General features: G+C 37.9%; 2 protein-coding genes across 5 annotated transcripts in view; one reads left to right on the top strand and one right to left on the bottom strand.

Annotated features, from left to right (window-relative positions):
• Positions 1 to 467: 467 nt before the first annotated feature.
• Positions 468 to 17,434, bottom strand: CNOT7 (CCR4-NOT transcription complex subunit 7). The gene is made up of 7 exons (XM_036250159.1): positions 17,243 to 17,434; positions 15,686 to 15,896; positions 13,559 to 13,752; positions 8,328 to 8,489; positions 4,863 to 5,007; positions 2,606 to 2,716; positions 468 to 764 (listed from the first exon to the last, which is right to left on the bottom strand). The coding sequence occupies exons 2-7, from the start codon at positions 15,800 to 15,802 to the stop codon at positions 636 to 638; spliced, it is 858 nt and encodes a 285-aa protein (XP_036106052.1). The 5' UTR covers positions 15,803 to 15,896; positions 17,243 to 17,434; the 3' UTR covers positions 468 to 635.
• Positions 17,435 to 17,495: 61 nt separating this feature from the next.
• Positions 17,496 to 23,230, top strand: part of VPS37A (VPS37A subunit of ESCRT-I) — a 39,000-nt gene continuing 33,265 nt past the window's right edge. For all 4 annotated transcript variants that reach the window (XR_004958141.1, XM_036250351.1, XM_036250350.1 and 1 more), the window contains exon 1: positions 17,496 to 17,913. Coding sequence is in view for 3 of the 4 variants with exons in the window: in XM_036250351.1 (XP_036106244.1) it covers positions 17,789 to 17,913 (125 nt within the window). In the remaining variant the exon portion in view is untranslated. The remainder of the gene's footprint in view (positions 17,914 to 23,230) is intronic.

Raw genomic sequence — 23,230 nt, 5'->3', positions numbered from 1 at the left:
GTGCTTGAAAGATTAAACACTAGTACTGAAACAGCAGTTACTAAGCTCTTCAGTAGTTTCTGTTTTTTTGTAGTCTTGCTGAATCAACCATTTGCACAATGCATGTGCTATATTCCATGGGTGAAAAACAAGTAAATACTTTATAGAGTTGGCAGATCGTCATTTTTCCAGCTAAGAGCAAGAAAAAACAAATTTTCTGATAAAACAGAGGATCTGAGTCAGAATCACTCTCTAAAGTGCAAAATTGATGGTCCACACTCTCAAATAGCTAAAACTTCTGCAAGATGGAAGGGAGACATGAAACAGGGAAATAAATTACAGTCAGTGCTAGTTAATTTAGGAAAGGGAAAACACAAACCAAGCTCAAGTCGGTCAAGTTTATATGATGCAGCTTTCCCACTCTGTCACACACGCCTGCTAACAAGTATATCAAGTTAAGGCCAAATTGAACCTGAATGCTTTTCTATTTAAGCTCTGAGACAGGAATGGTCATACTTAGTACTGAAAGACAAAAAGTAAAATGAGCTATGAAAGAAAAAAATAGTACTGTCTATTGTTCAAGGGATTCAATAAGAGATAAAACCTATATACAAGCATGTGTATAGCTCAAATAAAAATAAAAGGACTATTTCATGTCATGACTGCTTGTTGGCTTCCTCTTCATATGCATTCCCTGTGCCATTCTGTACATAGGATGAACCAGAACCAAGGCCATACAAATGACCACAATATTTGGCATCATCAATATGATCTTCAAAGAACATCTAAAAAGGAATTTTGGAAAAAAAAGAAATTTTAACCAAAAAGTACCACTGATAATTTATATTTCAGCAACATAAGTACTGACTGTTCATCAACTATGACAGCTCTTTCCTATAATGCTCCTGAGCCACACATTAAAATCAATGAACAAGACTGAGGTCCTCAAGAAGTAGAGCTCAAAAGAAACCAAAGAAAAAGACTAATAAAAAATGTACAAACACACATCTTCCCTTTTAACATTTAGACCATTTTCACAAGAATCTGTAATCATGGAAAAATGGCAGACCTTTTTATTCCATGAATTGAACATACTCAACGATACCAATGGTGGTGGTGGTGGTGGTGGTGGTGTGTGTGTGTGTGTGAGTGAGATGATTAGCCTTGAGTCTACGTGCAAAGCTAATTTGGCTAACAACAATCAAAGCCTAAACGTGTTCTGGACAGTAAAATCTGAACATTCACACTTGGTTACTATCCTTAAAGAAGCCAAGAAGAGTAAAGGTAATGAATCAGTAGCAGAGAATCTGCCATTAATTCAACTATTTTTAAAATGCAAAGCTGAACATCCAAAAGGTTGTTTCATTCCCTAATGTAGCGCTGGAAAGACATACAAAAGTATTTACTTTCATGAACAGTCCAAATCACTTGGCAAAAAACTACATGGCAAAACAGCTATTATGTTTTCTATTATTAATACATTTCTATAAAGTTTTAATTTCCAAAAGACTTCTTAGTCAACTCTTTAATGTCTAAGAGGATGTCAAAATAATTTTATAGTAAATATTTTGCAAAAAGAAAAACTTTTTGATACCCAAAAAAGTCCATTCTATTGTGTTTTTGCACAAATAACTGTTTTTCTTTGCATTGTACCTACACCAAGGCATACCTGTATGTATCACTTAAAGGTAGACTCGTGTTCATTAAATTTTGTTCTTTCACCTTCTTTATCTCTGCCTTTTACTACTTAAGGAGGGTCTGCTTAATATGGATTTTTATTCAACTACTACTTCAGATTTTTTAAACTCTTTTGGAATTCAGAAATCTCTGGGTAAGACTCAATCTACTAAAAAGCACAAGTCCTACTCTATAAATCCTCAAAGTACTGAAGAATGAAATAAGCAAATGACATTTTTACCAGCAGTTTAATGCCTAGGACAAGACAATACCAGAGGAATCTTAATGTATGAATAGACCTCTTGACTTGGCAGAAGCAGCACTGATGTGGTCTACAGAGAGCTCTGGAGTTCCCCCACTAGTAATGTACGTGACCTTGGAGAAAAGGTACCAGTCTCTGGCCTCAGTTTTCTCACCTAAGAAATAATATGGTTGTGCCCTGGCTGTTCGGCTCAGCGGTTGGAGTGTTGGCCTGCGGTCCAGAGAGACCCGTATTCGGTTCCCGCTAAGGGCACGTACCTCGGTTGCAGTTTGTCCTTGGCCCCGGATGGGGTTGTGCAGGAGGCAGCCACTTGATATGTCCCTTTCATGTAGATGTTTCTATCTCTCTCTTTTCCTCTCTCTCCCTAGTTCTATCTGAACAAAAATGGAAAAATGTCCTTGGGTGAGAATTAAAAAAATTAAAAAGAAAAAGAAATATGGTTGGACCTACATGATTTCTAAGGTAGTTTAAATTTTTTCATCTCCAACAAACATATTTCCTTCTGAACTACATTTCAAGACGACTTACTTTTAAATACTTTCATTCAAGTGTAGTAGATATGACTTATATGGTACCTCTAATTACATCTTCATCTAATGAGTACTTATTGCCCCAAAACTTTGCCATAAGATCTTTAATGTTCTCAACCTAATAACCAACTGAGAAAAGGCACTGATGTCTTCATACTTCTCTCATTTTGAAAAAGGCCATTCCTGTGAGCAGTGAGTCAGATCCTGCCTGATGTTGTGGTCCTATCCGTTCCAGCTCTAACTGTTCAGCAACTTCCTGTAAACCACCCTAGAAGACAGAAAAAAATGTCTGTCAAGAGAGAAATGTTGCAATGCCCGAATTCACAAATTATTTAACTTGACAATAACCAAAATATAAATAAATCTCAGAATGTATACATGGACCTTATGAAGACGGAAAACACTAGAGAACATGAATTACTAATGTATTTGTTGAATGTGGGTGAAATTTAAAATTTAATAGAAAATTAGATCTTAATTGAGTAAATTTATCTTTATCATATGCCTTAAGGCATGTGACAGGCAAATAACTTTTCTAAAGATATGGGGGAAGCAGGTAACAGGATAGGGTAACACTATCGAGTATATGCACAGTCCGTCCTTCCATTGATCAACTGTTACAAAACCAACTGCAGGTAGTTACTTTCAGATTGCCTTAAGCTTCTCAGTAATCTATCTCTAGTTTCATCTAAATAATTTGTAAAAACCACAGCTATTACAACTAATCACATCTTAAGTGCTTAACTATGGTTTTGCTGTTTAAAAAGAAAAAACTTTTCATAACAGAATTCCTGAGACGGGTCTGCTGAAAATCTGTCTATGTTAATAATGCTAGGATTAAAAAAGGAAGATCAGAGTGAAAAGGAAAGAAAGGGCATAAAAGAGAGAAGGAAAGACGAAGGGAGGAAAGGATGGTAGCGAGGGAGGGAAGAATAATAATGGGACAATGGGAGGAGAGATAGTAAAGAAAGGAAAGCAAGATCAGGAAAAACAACACAAACACACAGAAATTCCTCTCTAAATTGTTAAGGCCTCTACCAGCAAAGCAGTCCTTGTTTACCACAGCTTCAGACAGGGCTTTGGAGAGCAGTTGCTTATGAGCTATAAATAGCCTGAGGATTAGGTACCATTAGCAGCTGCTTAGGAGAGCAAGGACCAGGGTCATTCAGTATGGTGGGCTGGAGACAGAAAGCACCGCTGTCATGAACGTGAATTTTCACACACCAGGTCACTCGGTATATTCAGAGTATTGGATATACTTAGTAAGGATATCCTACTGCAAGTTCACTTGAGTCACACAGCTGGAAGTCTCTTCATATTGCACAGAATTCTGCTGCTCTTAGGTGCTACAAACATGAAATAATCTTCCTTGAAAATTTCCCTGGTGATATGCCGTATCCTATGATGAGGCAAGCTGACTTTGGCCAAAAGTCTATTTCTCTTACGAATTTTGGTTCATCTGTCAAAGCAAAGTTTCCTATTTAATTCCTAAAATATTTCTTTCTGTGTAAAAGTAATGCTCTTAAAATGTTTACCATCTCCTAAAAGAATAACATAACCAAACTTCTAAAAACCTGGTGAGAAGAAAATTTGATCAAACTTGATATAGGTTCTCTGAAGCAACCACTTTACCAAGTGGTTTTTAAAAAAATTTTTCTTATAGCTCAAATACAAATATACCTGACACAATAAAACACTGTATTCCTTAGGAGACTGTACCATCATAGGTGAATTCATTCTCAAACTAAAGGAACACTTTTCCTTATTAAAGAAACGTTTCTTTTGAAAAAAATCAATGTTCAAAAGTAACAAGTTATACACGTTAAGCAGTGTCAGAATGTAAGATACTGTCCAGGTAGGACATTTATTTACTAGAGCACTTGATACTAACAAGTCGACATCTTTGGGCCAGGAAAAACAAACAAAACCCTTTCAGTTTTGTAATTTAATCCCTGGAACATGATCCGATGGCTAGGCCCAACATGGTCTCTAGCCAAGACCAGCTGAAGGAGAGATTGTTGCTCACCGACTGCATCTGCACACTGCTGGCCCCTTGGATTCTCTTGCATGAATAGATTACGTGCATGTTGGGAGAGTGAGCATTTGCACTTCTGTGCATGAAAGCCTCAGTTTCTGTGCTGGTTTATGACTTTAAATTTGGCAAGCAATGACAAAAGTCTGATCCTTGGTTTGAACTTTACTGAAAACTTATTCTGCCAATATATAAAGCTTTGCAAAAGGATTTCGTATAAAGCATTATTTATGCAAAAAGAATCAAATGACCAGATGATATAACTGCACTTAATATAAAACTAAAAAATATGGTGTGAATCAACATCCCAGCTTAGGATCCTATGTCAGGCACTGGGGCTGAACTGTGTGCTGATTACCGATAAAGCCGCTGGAAGCCTTACTTTGAGATTTTTGCAGCTCTTCATGAGGTACTTCACATCATAAATGACAGGAAAAAACAATCGAAGGATCTCAAAGAAGTCAAGTTCTTCTTCAGGCAAGTTAGAATTGGTCAGGATTTTGATTAAGTAGCCAAAGTCATAACCACTACAAAAGGGTTAAAAGAATACAGAAGAGGAACCATAAATACCATAAAGATGAAAAACCTTTTCTGGTATTTTAAATGAATCACACTGTAGGCAAAAAGGAATCTACCAAAAAAAAAAAAAAGAAAGTGCACAAAAAAACCCAGAAAACATGTTCAGTTAGTGGGAAAATGTCATTATCTTACGCAGACCTTGTCACTTCATCACTCAGATTCAATGTGCAGAATTCCACTACATCCCAACCTGTAGTCACTCACTACTCTTCTGCTGATCCTTGAATAGAGATCTCTTCAAGGAGAGTGTCAAACTGCCCACAGTAGATGTCTAAAAAATTTAAGTAACTATGGAAATAAAGAAATAAAGATGAATGGAAAGCTGGCCAAAAATGTCAAAAGGTAGCAAGAGAACTGGTATGTAGAAGATAAAAATAATCAATCTTCCCATCTTGTGCATAGAGGTCACATACTTCAAAAATCCAAAGAGTTAATTCCCTACCAAAGTATACTCACTTCCTTTACTTATTAATAAGTGCTCTCTTCCCTCAAAACTCTTTCTGTCCTGTGGCCTGATGGCTCCCCAAAAGATACTAATGGGAACGCTGCACAGGAAAAGTGAAGGCAGCAAAGGCTGACAACTACCTACGGGACAAAATACAAAATACACACTCTCGAAATCAACCTCTGTGCCTGCTGTCTGGCTTCTCCCACAGCTTTACAACTCCCTACACTCCCGGACCACAATGACACACCTCTTTTCCCTGCCTATGTTTCCTTCAAGGACACTTACAGATGCCTTCCCTGAAAAGCCCAGCTCCCACAGATTTGTTACACAAGTTGTTTTCTTGTACTATCCTTTAAAATGCATGTATTGTTTGCTCCACTAGTTTAAAAGGCAGGAATCAACATTTAAAAAATCTTTTCTTTATTGCACATAGTTGGAACGCAACATTTGATGAGAGATGTTATTACCATATCTTTTAGGGAAGATACAAAAAATTTTTTAGTTAATATTCAGAATTTTACTTCTAATCTAAAAAAGAAAAAAAGCTTTACCATTGAAGACCACTTAGTAATATCAAGGTATAAAACAACAGAAACCTTTAAATGTCTGGTAGTTGACAAGGATGTACTCTGCTGTCTACTAAAATGTAAGTCAATACAGCATTTGCTTACTACTAGTAAAAGTGAGATTATACCCAAGTTTAGGATTTATAAATTTCTTAAATTAGTCTTTATCTTCTAGAAATAGATTATAATATGAAGAAAATATTTAATAACATTTTTGTAGAATAAAATCTTAACATATCTTGACAAGTATTCAGATTTCATCAGAGTCTAATCTAGACTCTAAACTCTAAGACAGCAGTTCTCAACCTGTGGGTCACGACCCCTTTGGGGGTCGAATGACCCTTTCACAGGGGTCGCCTAAGACCATCAGAAAACACATATTTCCGACGGCAAATCATAACAGCAGCAAAATTAGTTATGAAGTAGCAACAAAAATAATTTTATGGTTGGAGGTCACCACAGCATGAGGAACTGTATTAGAGGGTCGCGGCATTAGGAAGATTGAGAACCACTGCTGTAAGACGACATGACTGTTTCTGTTTACCCTGATATCCCCAGTGCCTAGTACACGGTATTTGCTCAGAGAATTCTTTGAATGAAAGACCATGTTATATATAGTAAAAGGATGGTGGGGGAAAAAAGGGACATCTGTAATACTTTCAACAATAATAAAAAAGGATGGGACAATTCTTTCCCATTCTTTTGTATACTTCTGACCAGGAAAGTAAAAAAAAACAAAACTCAAAAACATTCCTCAAATTCAGAGACTTAAGTCTTGTTTCCTGAGGTACAGGTTCAAGTGGAGGAGAACAGAGAGAAAAGATGACAGGTAAGAATTAGTATGTTTAGTATCTCCAACTTAAAATTACTGCTTAGTGCTGCTACAGTTTACAACGTGCACAGTCCTTTCCCATACTCATTCCATAGGCCAGAGCTGCAAATGGTAAACGAGGGAGACTTTTTTTTTTTTAATGTATGAAGTTGACCGAGTATAAGAACATTAACACCTGCAAAATACAATACTTAAAAAAATAACTAAAAGGCCAAATAAAATCATACCCAAGGCCACATTTAGTCTTTGGGCTGCCAGTTTAACTTATTTTACTTAGATAGGAAAACTTTCTCTTACCTGAAGCCTATTTTTACAATAGAAACTAATGTCCTTTCTAGAAATTCTCTTCAACAATCTAGTTTTATAATAACAAAGATTTAAACTACTGTTTGCTGAGAATTTACTGTGAGTAAAGAAACCATTTACTGGATGATTTAAATGTCATTGCTGATCATTAAAATAATTCTGCAAGACAGTTCTTTTAAATGATGCCATCCTGATCATTTAAAAACAAAAATTAACTACCACACACCAACCCCTAGCATTTTCTTTGCTTTTTTCCCCCCTCCATAGCACTTATTAACATCTAACAAACCATATATAAATTTCGTCATTTGGAGAAATCGTGAACCTACTCCCACTAGAATGTAAACTCTATGAGGACGAACATTTTAGTGTATTGTTTATGCCTCAATTCCTAGAATTTTATCCCAGTGCAGGGCATATGGTAGATAATAAGTATTTTTTAATTTTTATCCTCACTTTTGCATTTATCTTCAGATAGAGCTGGAGGGAGAGAGAGGGAAAGAGAGAGAGAGAAACATTGATATGAGACACACATAGACTGATTGCCACCCACATGACCCCAATCGGGGCTGGGGACAAACTGCAACCGAGGTATGTGTTTAGTGGGAACCGAACCCGGGACTCTCTGATCCGTAGGCCGACGATCTAACTGCTGTGCCAAACCGGCCAGGGTGATAATAAATATTTTTTAATGAGTGAATGGTTTCATTCAGGCTAGGTAACGTTAAATAACCTTAGGTAACAGATTCCAAATGGTATCACTGGACTTAAACCAAGGTCTATTTTTCCAGCCTGTACCCTTTCCACTATGCAGTTTCTCAAGGGCTAAAATGTATCCCATTTTACAAAACTTTAAGTAGACCAACAAAACTCTCTTAGGAGAAAAGAGACTGCTATACGGCAACCAATTCTTTATGGAACTAAGCCGGAAAGTGCTGAAAGTGACCCAAGTCAAGTGGGAAACAGCTAGGAAATGGTAACACACATGCCATTTTCTTGTTTTGTTTCTCTCTTCCCCTTTATTGCTTTTTTTTTAATTTAAGCACTTCACTCAAAACTACTGTTGCAGTGTGAGGTTTTGTGTGCAAAAACACATTTTTAATGCGATCTCTTTACCTATGAAATGATAACCATTTGACCCCTTCACAGAGGACCACTCCCGAGGTCATAAGAAGTTCTGCAAAGTACTGGGTCTCAATTCCTTCCTCCTCATGCTTTTTAAACTGGATACCAGATGTCGTTAGTAGCTCTATAGAGTCTTGGGCATACATGTCCTCCCTGGCAGGAGAAGAAAAAACACAACATTCAAACAAACTGTTTTTCTTGACTTGCAACTACAATGCCACAAACAAGAAAGAGGACCAGCTTAGGTTCAACTGTTCTAATGTTTCACATACATGGAAAGAATACATTTTAAACATAAAGGTCATTATTTCAGAAAAGTGTGCACATATTACTCATTCAAAACAGTCCAGTGGTGAGATTTTAATCTTTACTATGGACCAGCCTTTCCAAAGTTAAATAAATTTAACTGGGTTTGAGAAATAGTCTTCTACTCACCAGGGACTAGCACCACAAAGTAACAGACATTCTTTTCAGGGCTTTCAGACTCCGTGGCTATGTAAATGCTGCAGATGCCGCCGTAGCCACAGGGGCGAGGGCCTGTGCTCCTCGACCATACTGTCAGCAGCACCACAGAAGGAAACACGTGGAAAACATCTGATGTGGCTGAGCTAAACGACATTCCGTATTAAAGAAAAAGGAGATGTCTCCTCTCTCACTAATAATCAGCATTGCAAATGGCCCCAGTGAGCAGTAAACTGGTTAAAAAGAAGGCTTCTGCTATAACCACAATCATTTCTTCTTCCAACAATCTTAATCCTAGAAGATTACCTTCCAAAAATCAAGCCAGAAAATCTAAATATAAACCAATCATTCAAGACTTTATTTAAGCCAGAAAAAAAGCCATCTCTACTCTCTAAGTACACACAGGTATCCAAAAAAATAAGTAATCAAAATAGAAGTATGTGTTTCTGAGAGTAAATGAAAAGTATTTTATGCATTGCCATTAGATTTGTCTTTCTACTTACTTTTTAAATTGTAAGAACACTGCTGCACATCATTTAGCAAAAGACAATCCTATTAAAAGCTTTAACAAAACTAATTATACTGAAAGGAACATCACACTTGAGCCAAAATGTATTCTTATGGTTTAGTCTATGGAAATCAATCTGTTTCCAAATGTCTTTGAAAAATAAAACTAGCCACTGAAATAATTAAGATCAGGGAAACTACAACAATCACTGTTAAACTTCCCCTGGAAACCTCTTCAGAAAGGATATCTGAATAAACCCAATACAAGTTTTTTTCATTAAACAACAGATATTTGGTCTTATTGTACTAAAAATCTGTATCTTAAACAACTACAATCCCACTCATCAGCCTATGATGCTCACACAGGGAGACATGTTTCAGCAATTATAAGCAACCCAAGGCATAAAGATTCTTTCTCCAGATTCACATTATTCTGGCTATATGCTTGCTTTTAGTTTACCATCTCTTAATCAGAATGTAAGCTTTAAGAGGGCAAACATTTTTATCTGTTTTGTTCAATGTTGTATCACCAGATCAAAAAACATGTGACGTGGAACAGTGAGTGCTGCATCCAGAGAGCTTACCAAAAATATGGATTCCTAGGTCCCATACCTAGACCCACGGAATCCCAGTCCTCAGGAGAGAGACCTGGATGACTACCCTCGGGTAATTTATGATCAAATAAGTTGGTAATCAAAAATATGTATATAAATTATTTCTTTTTTTCCTGCATAGTTCACATAGCTCAATACAGGTAAGTTAATGCACTGTCACCTAAATTTCACTGGACTAAATATTTTATCATTTGGAACGAATTCCATGCTTTATAACACCCATGTAATTACAAAGAGAAAGCTGGGAACCCCTCCAGGTAAGATAACTATATCTCCAAACAGAATTAAAAACACTTTGTGTGGTAAGGGAAACTCCGTAATTGTTGACTCCGTTCTCTAAATCAGTAGAATGCACTTTTTCCATGGTGTCCATTTCAAGTTCTGAAATCATTCCACCTTGCCTTCCCACTCTCAAAAGTCCTAGCAAATGTAGGAAAATATTAAAATATGTGAATCTCAAAGAAGTAATTAAAATATTGTTTATATTAGAATTGCTATAGGTGCAAGAGCTGGCTTACTCATTATTAGATCAGTCTGTTCAGAACAATGAATAGTAACGTGATCACTCTTAACGCTAATCAACTATTGAAACTGATGGTCACAAAATACCCAGTTCTGACAACGGAACAGAAATGAAAGCCATGTATAGATCTCTAATAAAGGTTTTCCAAAATGCAGAGATACAAGGCTGTCTTACATAATATCCTGAAGTCAGAAACTAACTGAACTAGGTGTGCTAAATTCAGTGAGTATTGAAATTACCTCCACCTACAAATACAAACTTAGCCTACCACACATTTTTAAACATGAAGATTAGAGGTTTTACAATTTAGAAATACTTTCCAACCTCAGTGCACCCCTGGCTCACCACACATTTTACATTAAAAAAAAATGTATACTACTATGTTTAAATACATGCAAATAAACTGGATTATAGATGGTCACATGTGCAGATGGTTACCAAATGTAATTAATGAACCCAAACTGATAAGAACACAGATGCCCCCAAATCTACAAAAAGCTATGAAAGACAACCTGAACAGTCTGCAGCTCTGTAACTGACAAAGCTGTGCATTTGAACCTTCCAGTGCCTGTGCATTATCAGTAAACACAGACCACCCTGTTTCTGTTGTCCCTTCCACCAATGGCACTATCTCCCTGCACTGCCACGTCCCTAAGTCTTCCTTTCTGTTGCTACTGAAGCCACGGCCCCCTGCAACCTTTACCACCCTGTGCAAATGATTCTCCCAACATCAAGAATTACTGTAATCGTCAAATTGATGACTCTTTATAAAAAATTCACTCTCATCTCTTTTGACTTCTGCCCGTGACTTTCTTTTCTTCTTCACAGCTCATCAATATCCCATTTCAATTTTCATGTACATATCAACTCCAAATTCAGCTTGGAGAGAATGCTCATATATTGATCAGTATCTAACGATTTTAATTCTTGGACTTGAGCAATAGGGAGCAGACAGAAGAATCATGGGAACACTAAGTTAAAATGACCATGTTCAATGTTCCTCAATTCTATATCCCTGGTGCCTAGCACAGCTGCTCACACATTCATTGTAGGCACTAATAAAAAGTGAACTTTCAACCTCCTTCAAAATATCCAAGATTCTGCCCTGGCCAGTTTGGCTCAGCGGTTAGAGCGTCAGCCTGCAGTCCAGAGAGACCCAGGTTCGGTTCCCGCTAAGGGCACGTACCTCAGTTGCAGTTTGTCCCCCACCCTGGTTGGGTCATGCTGTGGCAACCACTCGATGTGTCCCTTTCACATCAAGGTCTCTCTCTCTCTCTCTCTCCCTCCCTCCCTCCCTCCCACTCTATCTGAACAAAAAAACTGAAAAATGTCCTCGGGTGAGGATAAAAAAAAAAACAAAAAAAAAAAACAAGATTCTGTTCATGGTGTTCTGTCTCCACATTAGATAGTACCGGTTCTATCTTCCAATTGATCTTTTCTACTTAAATAATATTTTTCACCATATCCTTAGCCTTAAATATCTCCCAAAACATTAACATTAGTAGAAATGGAAGCAACATTTGGTTTAGCAAATCTACAGTAGCCCTCTCTATGACAAAAATATCTTTCAGAGACTGTAATAACAAAGCAGTTGTTATTAGAACAAAGATGTTTCTAGATAAGGAAAATGTCAATTTTATCAAAACTAAACTCTGACAGGTCACCTCCTTCTCATGTACAGAGATCACACAGTATCTTAATTAAAAACAATGTTCTAATAATGACCAGTTTAAAAAAAAGTAGAAGGGAACAAATGAAATGGTAAAGAAATAATTTTAAAAAGTGTTCTTTTGGGAAGAGGCTAAGAAGACATTTTCTGGGTTTCAGAACTACAGTACTTGTAAAAGGTACTTGTAAAGTCTGTTTGAATAGACACAAGTTATTTTTTTGCCCTTTAAAAGGTTCTGAAGAGTACATTTTTAAATCCAACAGAGTAAAACCGGGAGCCAGGCTAAACACAATGTAATTATAAGCCATCCTATTGCAGCCTCTAAAATTGTCAGCCTTGCTTTTCTTTAAATCTTAACTGCTAAATTTCACATTATTCTACAGAGAATCGGAGATTCGTACATTGGCACTACCATCAATTGTCCCACATCTTCTTTTACTATTTCATAAATCAGATGTTACATCATATTACATAAGTACAGGCTGTCAAATAAAACACTGCAATATTGTAATATATATATATATATATATATATATATATATATATATATATATATTTATTTATTTATTTTGGTACATGCCCCTAGCGGGAACTGAACCCAGGACTCTCTGGTCCACAGGCCAATGCTCAACCACTGAGCCAAACTGGCCAGGGCTGTAATATATTTTTAACGTATTAAACATTTCTCCAACAGTCAGTGTGTAAACAATTTGCCATTGGCCCAAACAATCTGAATTTCCCTAAGCTAGTATGACCACTCCTACCAATGACAGAGAAGTATTACAAATAAGGAAACTGGGTTTGACCCAGGGCTTGAGTTAGAATTCAGATTCTGGAAGACAATTTGCCAGATTCTGAACTGTTTCTAAAAAAAAAACACCTGGACACTATTACTTCTCCTGTATGTAAGTTATAAAAGGTTTTGTGGACTGACATGGGAGTATGACCATTATATAACATTGATTTGACAGGAAAATGCACCCGTTTCCAAGAAATTATCTTACCACTTTTGACATATAATCTACTCATAAACTGGAGTATGACTGTAATAAAAATCTCTCTATAATAAGCACAACTATTACAACGATGTACATATTTCAAATTGTACACAAGGTTTGAAAGTGAAACTAATGTTCTAGTTATTTTTTCCTACTAAGAAGTATTTTCAATACCTGAAGTTTTCCAAATTTCAAAAAAAGGTGGCAGTCATACCTTTCAGATAACATTTTTAGAATTTAAAATACATGAATTTAAGAGTCTTCTTTATTCTTTTTTTTTTGGTCCTATAATATATAGAAGAAATCTAACCTTTGAAATTTTAGTAAAATCTAAGTATTTCCAGGATAACATGCCATATTCAGTTAGAATTTCACACTATACTTGAGGAAAATCAATTCTAAAAATTAAACTAAAAAAAAAGTTCAGGTCATATTTGTTTCCCACTTACGTCAAATTAAATTTAAAATTAAACTGCCAAGTTGAAGTTCCTGGAGGGTATTCTCCTTGCTCATTCATAAATGTCAGTCCTAGCTGAATTATCTTTAACAAGTCTACATTACACCGCAATAGTTGGTACTGATAGTCAGCATTGCTCCTGAATTCTCCAATAGGTCTTGCAACCACACCTGGAAACTCGGTGTCCTGTAAAATAGTTTTAAAATTCATTATTTACTAAAAATCACAGTCCACAAATTTCTACAATAAAATAAGCAATTTTTGGTACAAATCAAATAATTCTGTTATATAGGATATTCTACATACTCATATTACAAATACCTTTCAACAAAAAAGGGTAATACTTTTTGGAACCATAAAATGAAACTCTACAACCTTAATAGAGTTTTCCTTACTTTAAATATAATCAGTAAAAAATTATTTATATGTAGTATAAATTCAACCAAGCACTCTATTCCCAAGGAAGAAGAAAAAAAAATCATAAATTGATGTTTTTTAAGAGGTATGTGAAACTATATTATTCTAATGTTAAAACCAATAGAGAATTGGTCAGAAAGAATGGAAAATGCATTATACTTTCTAATCGCATTTCTCAGGCAAGGTTTGTATGAATATCAAACCCTCCTAATTTCTTGTCCTAAAACAGCACTCTCTCTATACTGTAGAGAAATCATGTCATCAAAAATTGCATGCCACCCACTAATCCTGTAGAAAGTTATTATTCTCAGTCAGGGCGCATGCGTAGGTTGTGGGCCCGATCCTAGTGGGGGGCATGCAGGAGGCGACCAATCAATGTTCTCTCTCATCGATGTTTCTATCTCTCTCCCTCTCTTTTCCTCTCTCTAAAATCAATAAAAATATATATATATTGAGAAAATGATGCATCAGTTTAGTATTAAAATTCAAATTCAGGAAGCTAAGAAAATCTAAATACCAAGTCACTATAAACAGTAAAGAAACAAAAACTTCTCTGAATTCATCCAATTCAATAATCACTTTATTGGATGTGCTGTACTATGCTAGGTGTTGAAAGGACAAAGGAATATTAAGACACTAACCCCTTGCTTCACAAAGCTATCTACAAAGCAGTAGAATAGCTATAACAGATGTACAAGATATAGTAGTAAAGAAGTGCAATAATTAACTAAGATAGTCTAGGCAGACTGAATAGTATATGCAAAAGTAGAGATGTTGAATGGCACAGTGTGTTCACGGAACTCCACTGATAATTTAAAAACCAATATTAAACACCAAACAACAAAAAAACTGCAGATCAACAATGTTTCACTGGGAGATCTGATTTTTTTTGTTGTGGGAGGAAGACATCCAGGAGCTTCCTAGCTTATGGGAGCCCATCTGGTATTATCAGTTAGGCTTTAGTATTGCAAGGAGCTGACCTGGCACTTGTAGTTAGGTCCTAATGTTCTTCTGTTGAATATAAAGTTTCACACTTCAACCTCAGACAAGGTCACTCTGCAGTCATGACTGAACATAGGCAACAAACACTGTCCAAACCACGAAAATGACCAAACATCCTTCTGTCTTGATTAATGACTGACTGTTGCTTCTTTATAGCTTTGGACTTACTCTAGACTTCTTTCACTCTAGTTAAGACTTAATGCCCTGTTAGGGCAGCTCAGTTAGAACGCTATCCCAATATGCCAAGGTTGCAGGTTCGATCTCCAGGTCAAAGCACATACAAGAAGTAATGAATGAATGCACAATAAGTGGAACAACAAATCAATGTTTCTCTCTCTCTCTCAAAATCAATGGGGAAACAAAATACTTTATTAAGATACCCTATCATAGAATTACCCCAAGTTCCCACAAAGCCCAGCTTCCTCAATCCCTACCTAAAACCACCTGACACAAGTTTCTTCCAATGGTGTATGCATTTTCCCTCACTCCAATAAGTAGTAAACCCAATTTGTCACATTACAGGTATGTTTCTAGTGGACTTTGGTTGGAGGACATTGACAACATTTTATCTTTATGATTATATTAATCCCTAAAATAAATAAAAATAAACCTGAAGGGTTTATTCTAAATTTTAAGACTTTTAAAATCCCTATTCCCTTTTTATAAGAAGCATTTTAAGGATATTTGATCATAGGCATACCATAGCAACATAATTATATTTTCGAATAACTTGACGAATTTTCTTCATCTCTTCATCTAGGTTGCAAGCCCAAACTTCACAAATTCTTTGGCTATGATCTACTGTTGCTGCTGGCATAGTGAGGGCACAAGGAGTCTAGCTGCCAAGCATCAAAATGTTATACTTGATTGAAGATCTGTTTCATAAAATACTTTATCCTTTATTTGTGTACCTGCCAAAATAACCAAAATAATATCCAGCTATACCAGAAACCAGAATCATAGAATAATTTGAGTTGATAGACACTGAAGAGATTATTTATTCAAAGTCCTTGATTCATAAGAAAATCAAGTTTAGGACTACAACAAAAATAGTGTCTTTAATGTGCACATACTGATAGTTTCCCGCTAATTAAAGACTGCTCTAAATTCAGCTTACTTTGAATAAAAATTGATCACAACACCCATGTGAGATCACGTTACTAAAACAGAAGTAATGTCTGCTTTCATTCCTCATTAACAGAACATCCAAAATCTGATCTAATTACAAAATCTCCTTTATTGGCATTTATTCAAGCCAGTTTAGAGGGGACCTACTTAAGGGAGAAAAAAGAAAAAGGATCTTTCTGAGAAATAAGTAACAGACACAGTTTGTCTGAATGCCCATAAATGCAGGAGGGAGAAAGGCATTTCTAATGGTTTCTAATTTCATAAAAATTAGAGCATTTTTCCCTGGTTACCAAACACACCCACCTCACGTTTCTGGCCCATATACACTGGTTTCATGGTATATAACAGGACAGACCAACATTTTGATTCTTGAGCAAGGAAATGCTCCTTCATTTTTCAGTTTGGAAAAAAATCGTAACAAAGGTTCAAAAAAAGGAATTATGAACTCCTCCACGCCCCAAACTCTGCAGTCACAAATGTAACCGAGTGCTTTGAGAACAGAAACCAAAGATCAGGGGATCCCTCCTTTATAACCCTCCCCACTATGCTACACACACACACACACACACACACACACACACACAAACACACACTTTGGGAAGACCCTGTAGTTCACCACTGCTTTTCTCCACCTCTCTCTCTCCTGCAGAAGTGAAGAGGCACCAGCGACCTCATTTCTCGAGTTAGCATCTCCGGACTGCAGGCTCCCAGAGAAACAAGAGGGCAGTACGGAAGCATTCAAGTCATAGATAACTCTCTTCCCTGGCAGAGAGCCAGCGCGAAGGTGCAGATAACCAGTTGCTGGAGCCAGATTGACTCCCAAGCACTGCTGCACGAAAGAATACGAGGAGCTGAGGATCTAGGCCACCGCCCTCCACCCCCAATTTCCGTCCCACCACATCGAAGGCCTAGGTACAAAGCCTCTTCGTCATCACTCCGCGCCAGCCCCTGGACAAACCCCCAGCCCCAGTTCCCTTGCCTCTCCGCCACCCGCTACCCAGCTCTATCCTTCGCCAGCCGCGCTCCAGCTGGCGCCATCGCGCACCCTCCGGGGTTCATCGTCCCCACCCCCTTTCTACTTCCCCAACGCGCCCCTCTCCCCGCAGTCTGCTGCAGACGCAAGATCTACTTGTGTCACTGAGCTCGCGCTTCTCCTCCTCCTCCTCGCCATAGAGACAGCACCCGGCGGCGGTGGCGGTAGCGGCGGCGGCGGCGGATGCCCCATAGACACCTCTCGCCCAGCGAGGGGGAAGGGGAGCCGGAGCTGCGCCGCACCGTGCTGCGCCGTCGCTTCTCGTACGTCCCGGCGGGGGCGCCAAATGATGACGCGACACGCAGAGGGGGCGGCGCACGCAGGGGCGGAAGCTGGGGGTGGTAAAGGCTGGGCGCTGAGGCTACCTGACCGGCTGGTGTGGCTTCAGGGCCGTGGAGGTAGGGGGGCCGGCGCCGGGCGGCGAGTTCCCGCTCCCCGGCAGTCCGCAGTCCTAGCATTCGTAGCATGTCCCCCGGGACCCGGGGACCCCCAGCCGGGCTTGCGTAGAGAAGACGCGGTCGCCCAGCACTTGGGTCCCGGGCGTCCGTCCCGCTCGCCCGTCGCTGGACAACTGCCGGGCTGAGCAGGTGGGAGAAGCAGGCCAGAACCGTCTAGGGCCTCGGGCCCGGGGCCCCGTGGAGGATGAGCTGGCTCTTCCCCCTGACCAAGAGTGCCTCCTCCTCCGCAGCGGGGTCCCCCGGTGGCCTCACCAGCCTCCAGCAGCAGAAGCAGCGTCTGATCGAGTCTCTCCGGAACGCACATTCCAGGTGACTGGCCACTCCTCCTCCGACCGGAGGAAAAAGTAGGGCGAGGGTGCCGGCTGGTACTCGCTACATTCGCAGCTCCTACGGGCGACTCCCCTCCCGCTATCTCATCTTGGCACATCTCCCTTGGTCCTGGGGGTCTACATGGTTGCTCTCCCATCTCGGACCCTGTTCAGGATTTTCCCCCGGACCCTCCCCTGTCCCTCCCTCTTGCCCCACCACTGCTCAGCTCTTCTAATTCCGAGTTGCTCATCCCTCCTGACACATCGTTGCTGACTGTAATCTGGCTCATAGTCCATATCCAGTATCCTTTGCCATGCCCTGCTTCCTCACTACCCTTTCCCTTTGGCCAGCTGATCGCCCCTTTGGCCAAGTTGTTAAAATATTTTACTTGGCCAGAAAGAATTGAAGAGTAATATCCAAGTTTCACAGAGTGGAGGGTTGCGGGGGAGGGGGCGAGGAGACTGTTGCAACAGCAAAGGAGAGGGAAGCCAAAGGTTTTTATCAGTGAGTGACTTCGTGGAGTGACATACTCAATCCTCTTAAATCTCAGATTTACCCTTTTCCAACAATCGCAACTCTGGCAACTACCAATCTGTACATTTCTCATTGTTATTTTTGTTTCCACACTCGCGAATTGTCATATATTCATCTTGAGTGTTCTGTTGCCTTCCTATGAGGTTTTCATTTTAAGCCTGGTCAGATTAGAAATACTTTGCAGTTCAAATGATTTCAGCTGTTTTTACTGTAATCCGGTTTGCTGCTGCTTTTATATATAATCCGGAGAGGGAACTCGCCGCCCGGCGCCGGCCCCCCTACCTCCACGGCCCTGAAGCCAAACCACAGAGACCAAATATCTGTGGTCTCTAATGTTTTTTAAAAATTAGTACTATCTCTTTCTATTATTGTATGAATTATGCAAGTATATTAATAGTCTCACAGCATGTATTTTAATGTAAAGATGTTAACACCGTTCAATCCTAACCTTTAAAAAAAAAAATTTCATCCATTTTAAAAATACGTGTTTTAAGGTAATAAAATTGATTCAGTTCTGTTAAACAAACTATTAGGGGCCATTTACTCTAATAATTTTTTCCAAACAAGTAAGTTATGGGGTTAGACTAGTTTTAAATTAGATAGATTGTTAAAAGAAAAATGCACTGCAAAAGCAGTTTGGCTAAAATGAGGCCTACTGCTGATTGAACTTCAGCTGTTTCTTGATGCTTTGTTTTAATTGTTCTGCTTGTTCAAAACTTTCAAAAGTGAAAATTTGTGGTATTTAACTAGAAAGAGTGGCATGCTCTTTGATCTAATGGTGGCTTTCTTTTTGGAAAATTAAGTTCAGCGAGTTCTTAGAAGTCTTTCTCAAAGTAGTATTCCGTACTAACCTGTAAGAACTACTCTTACAAGAGTCAGACGCACAAAGGATCCATTTTATTTGTTATTTTTTTAAGCCAGAAATTATGGACATAGAATTGCCATGTGACGTTATCTACATATGTTATAATGTTATAAACATTTAACTAAGTACTCTTTATTCCTGTAAGTTCTTTTATAAAAATACTTGAAGTTTTATTTTATTGAAGTATTACACATTTATAAACTAAACTTGGATAATTAGGAGAGAGTTAAGTAGGTCATGTATTTCCAGTTTTCAAGAAAGGGTATGATTCCAGAAAAAAAATGACATCCACCTATTTTTGTTAAATCTGCCCTTTTAACTCATGGCATACCTTTTAAAACTAGCTAGTAAAGATGATCTATCTGTGCTGTATATCATAACTTATACTTAAAGATTTTTGTGTGGAAAGACACTGTGATTGGTTATTCTGAAGGTGCACTGTGCAAACGTTGAAATGTTTTGAATGGTATTTTAATGAATAATATAAAACTTCCTAAATTGTGAGTATCAGTATCCTGTTTATGCTGCCCACCTTCCTCCCTAATTTTCCTATCTATCCCTTCTCCAAATGTAAGGTCAACAGCTCTTCCTGGTAGTGAAAGTATCTGACTGACTTTATCTGTCCATCTCTGGAAACCCCACTCTCCCCCACCATTCTCTTATCTACCTTCCAGTTCTTAATCTTCTTTTAACGCCTTATAATTCAAAAAATTTCATTGTAGGAAAGAGCCTGTTGTTTGGTTCCCTTTCTCTATGAATGTAAACTTTTTTTGTTAACGTAATAAATTCTTCCTCATCTTCCTCAGGCCTCTCCTAAAGGTTAGATGAGTTTTTGTTTTGTTTTTTGGAAAAGAAGTAGTAAAACTCTCTTTATTTCCAGATGAAATGATTGTATACAGACTATCCCAAGGTATTTACCAAAAAACTGCTAAAGCTAATAAGTGAATTTAAGCCAGGTCACAGACTATAAAGCCAATAGACAAATCGCAATTGTATTCCTGTACACTATCAATGATCAATTAGAAAATGCTTTCAAGATACCATTTATAATAGCATCAAAACCCATTATATAGGGAAAATTTAACCCATGAAATTACTGTTGGGTAGTGGTGTTGTGGACCTGCCACTAGTATGGTGGCTTGGCTGGGAGTAGAAATAAGAGCCTCCAGAGGACTTGGGGGGAGGGGGGTCTGATGTTTTGGGTTGGACAGTCAGGAATCATGAGCTGAAAAGCTTTGGAAAAGCTTGAGGCTTTCAGTGTAACGAACTCTGCAAGTACAACCAGAGATTGAAACATAAGCTTTTATAACTTAGTACAACTTGGGCTTCACCAATGCCTAGCTTTGTGAGGCATGTAGTGTGACTGATGGTTGTGGACACAGAATCATTTTAAGCCTGTGCTACAGCCCTGGGTTACTTTCAAAGACACTTGGTTTTATGAAACTTCACTTGTTTCTAAAACTGTGAATCCCATTTTCTTTTTCCTCCTTGTTTGCCTTGATCCCAACTAAGGTTAGATGAGTTTTATGTGTATTTTCTCATCTAAGTCCTACTGGTATGCAGAGCAAATGGGAAACTCGTGACAACAGAAAGTGGTTAACCAGAGCATAATAATAACATGTTCATCTGCCATGAAAATGGAAATTGATAGTTATGTTGACTAGGCTCAAGTAATACATTCTACATTCTGAATAACAGGTATCAAAATAATCAATTTACCACCAAAAATTCCTAACTTTCTAGGCAGAAGTAGAACGAGTTCTGTTGTTCCTTCTTCCTAAAGAAGCTCTCTCTAAAGCACAATTTTGTTTCCCACCCAAATCCACTTCCCTTGACTTGGAAGAACACCTGTTTTTATCTGGGTTCCCTTTCTGCAGGCCACATCCTTATTGGAAGCTGTGCTCTTTCAACCCCAGTAAGTAGATAATGATTGTTTAGGCCAATAATGATGGTTTCACTTCTCCTGCTAGTTATTGTGACAGCAGGACTCTTAACCTACTCTTGGTCAATTGAGAGTTGGAGGAGAAGTCTGCAGGGAGCTGCTCAAAACATTTTCTCAGTAATAGAGATATCTGAAAGGAAATGGCCTCTTATGTTTTGGGTATTGTGTTTCATGGGACGTCTGGAACTGCTTGGATCAGGGAGGGGAAACAGGCTGACTACAGAGTGGAAAGCTGGAATGTCCATGATAATACTGTGTTGCCGAATCAACCAGTTCTGGAAACGTCTGCTTCTGGAATTCTTGCTGTATAAGATTAATAACTCCTTACTGTTTAAGCCACTTTCAGCCCAGTTTTGTAGTTACTTGTGGAAAATGTCCCAGGTGACACCCAATTAATCCCAATATTTAAAGATTTTCAGAAGTGAAGCTGTTAAGTACTTCCCTGCATTATACCTGCAATCAGAAAATACTAAAAACTGATGGTCTTAACAGTTACCATCCTAACTATCCTGGTTTCTTCTCTCTCTCCATATCTAAAGTCAGCTTACTTTATTTTTATTATTTTATTTCCTTAGTTCTAAAACCACAACGATGTTGTAAATGGTAACTATTAATCTGTAATTAACTATGTAATATCAAAGCTATAAAATAGTTAGTAATCCTTCATTACATTTTGCTTGGGGATATCTGCTATCTCAAATAAAGGACTTCTGCGTCATTTTAATAATCAAATACATGGTAATTCTGGTGCTATTTTTATTTTATTTTCAATGAGAAAATCTAATTTGGGAATTATGTTCATCTTATTCTGATAAGAATTGCTTTTTGTTCTTTTAACTCTGGTATGACTAATATAGTTAATGAAAGAAGCCCTGTACCAGAAGTCAGGAGATACTGATGTGTCATTAACCAGCAGAGCAAATTTGGATGTTCACAGAACTGTAATAGGCATTAGGGCTGCTGAAGTGAGAGGCTTGACTACTTGAATTCTTACTGCCCTGCCAACTGTGAAAGTCCGTTGGTTCCTCAGATTTCTTCATGTGAACATTCTAGTAGAGATCAAAGACAAAGTGAATTTGAGCAACATAAATGGAAGTAAGCAAAAATTATTGACCTTAGGAAAAGCAGCTTGACTTTAGGTGAATGAAATGTACCTATGCACAAAGGCAATGTACCTATTTTGAAGGATTTTAGATATAATGCATGTAAGGAAACAAGAATTAAATGCCAATCATTTTTATTTTGTATTTTAATCAAACTGTGGTGGATTCCAGTTCTGGCTCTCACATGTATTATATCCTAGCATTATGAATTGTTGACAAGTATCAACTTCTCTGAGCCTCTATCTCTAAAATTAGGAATTGTGATTCCTATCATGCAAAATTGTTACTCTTTAAGTAACATATATAATATTTTATTTTGTATCTGGCACATAGTAAACATAAGACAAATTACATCCTATTTTCCACTGTATAGAATCAGTGTACCTGGAAACTTTGTCGCTTAGCCTACATACTTATAGCTTCTTAGCCCTAGATTATTGTTATGAATCCCTCACAAGCTTACCTGTAGCTCATCTAAATCCAGCAGGACTACTTCCAACTTTCCTTTCAGAAAGCAAGTCCATTCCAGAGAGTTTCTGCACAAAGGCAACGTACCTATTTTGAAGGACTTTAGATATAATGCATGTAAGGAAACAAGAATTAAATGCCAATTATTTTTATTTTGTATTTTAAAAATAGTAGTGCCAGTCTTCATAGTCTTAAATTGTTTGGGGATTTTCTTTTGCTGCCAGTCTCTGAGTGCCATTGCCAACATTTATAATTTGAGGTGGTTATTTTTTCTTCATTAAAATTTTCAAATTTCCAATAAAAAAATAGACTTTATTATTTAGAGCAATTTTAGGTTCACAGCAGGTACAGAGATTCCTATATGGACCTATGCCTCCTCCAACTTTTCTTTTAAAATAGAAAGAT

This window comes from Molossus molossus, unplaced genomic scaffold (genome assembly GCF_014108415.1).
Source record: "Molossus molossus isolate mMolMol1 unplaced genomic scaffold, mMolMol1.p scaffold_m16_p_9, whole genome shotgun sequence".
NCBI lineage: Eukaryota > Metazoa > Chordata > Mammalia > Chiroptera > Molossidae > Molossus > Molossus molossus.
The sequence above is the reverse complement of the archived record's forward strand: the minus strand, read 5'-3'. Positions and strand labels throughout refer to the sequence as shown.

What these genes read in the sequence shown, in the direction of transcription:
- CNOT7 (XM_036250159.1), bottom strand. Translation starts at nt 15,802, where the DNA reads ATGCCAGCAGCAACAGTAGATCATAGCCAAAGAATTTGTGAAGTTTGG. An exon ending in AATTTTAAATTTAATTTGAC is followed by an intron (nt 8,490 to 13,558) that starts GTAAGTGGGAAA and finishes TTCTCCTGCCAG; the next exon opens with GGAGGACATGTATGCCCAAG. An exon ending in CCTTTTTCAAAATGAGAGAA is followed by an intron (nt 765 to 2,605) that starts GTATGAAGACAT and finishes ATTCCTTTTTAG; the next exon opens with ATGTTCTTTGAAGATCATAT.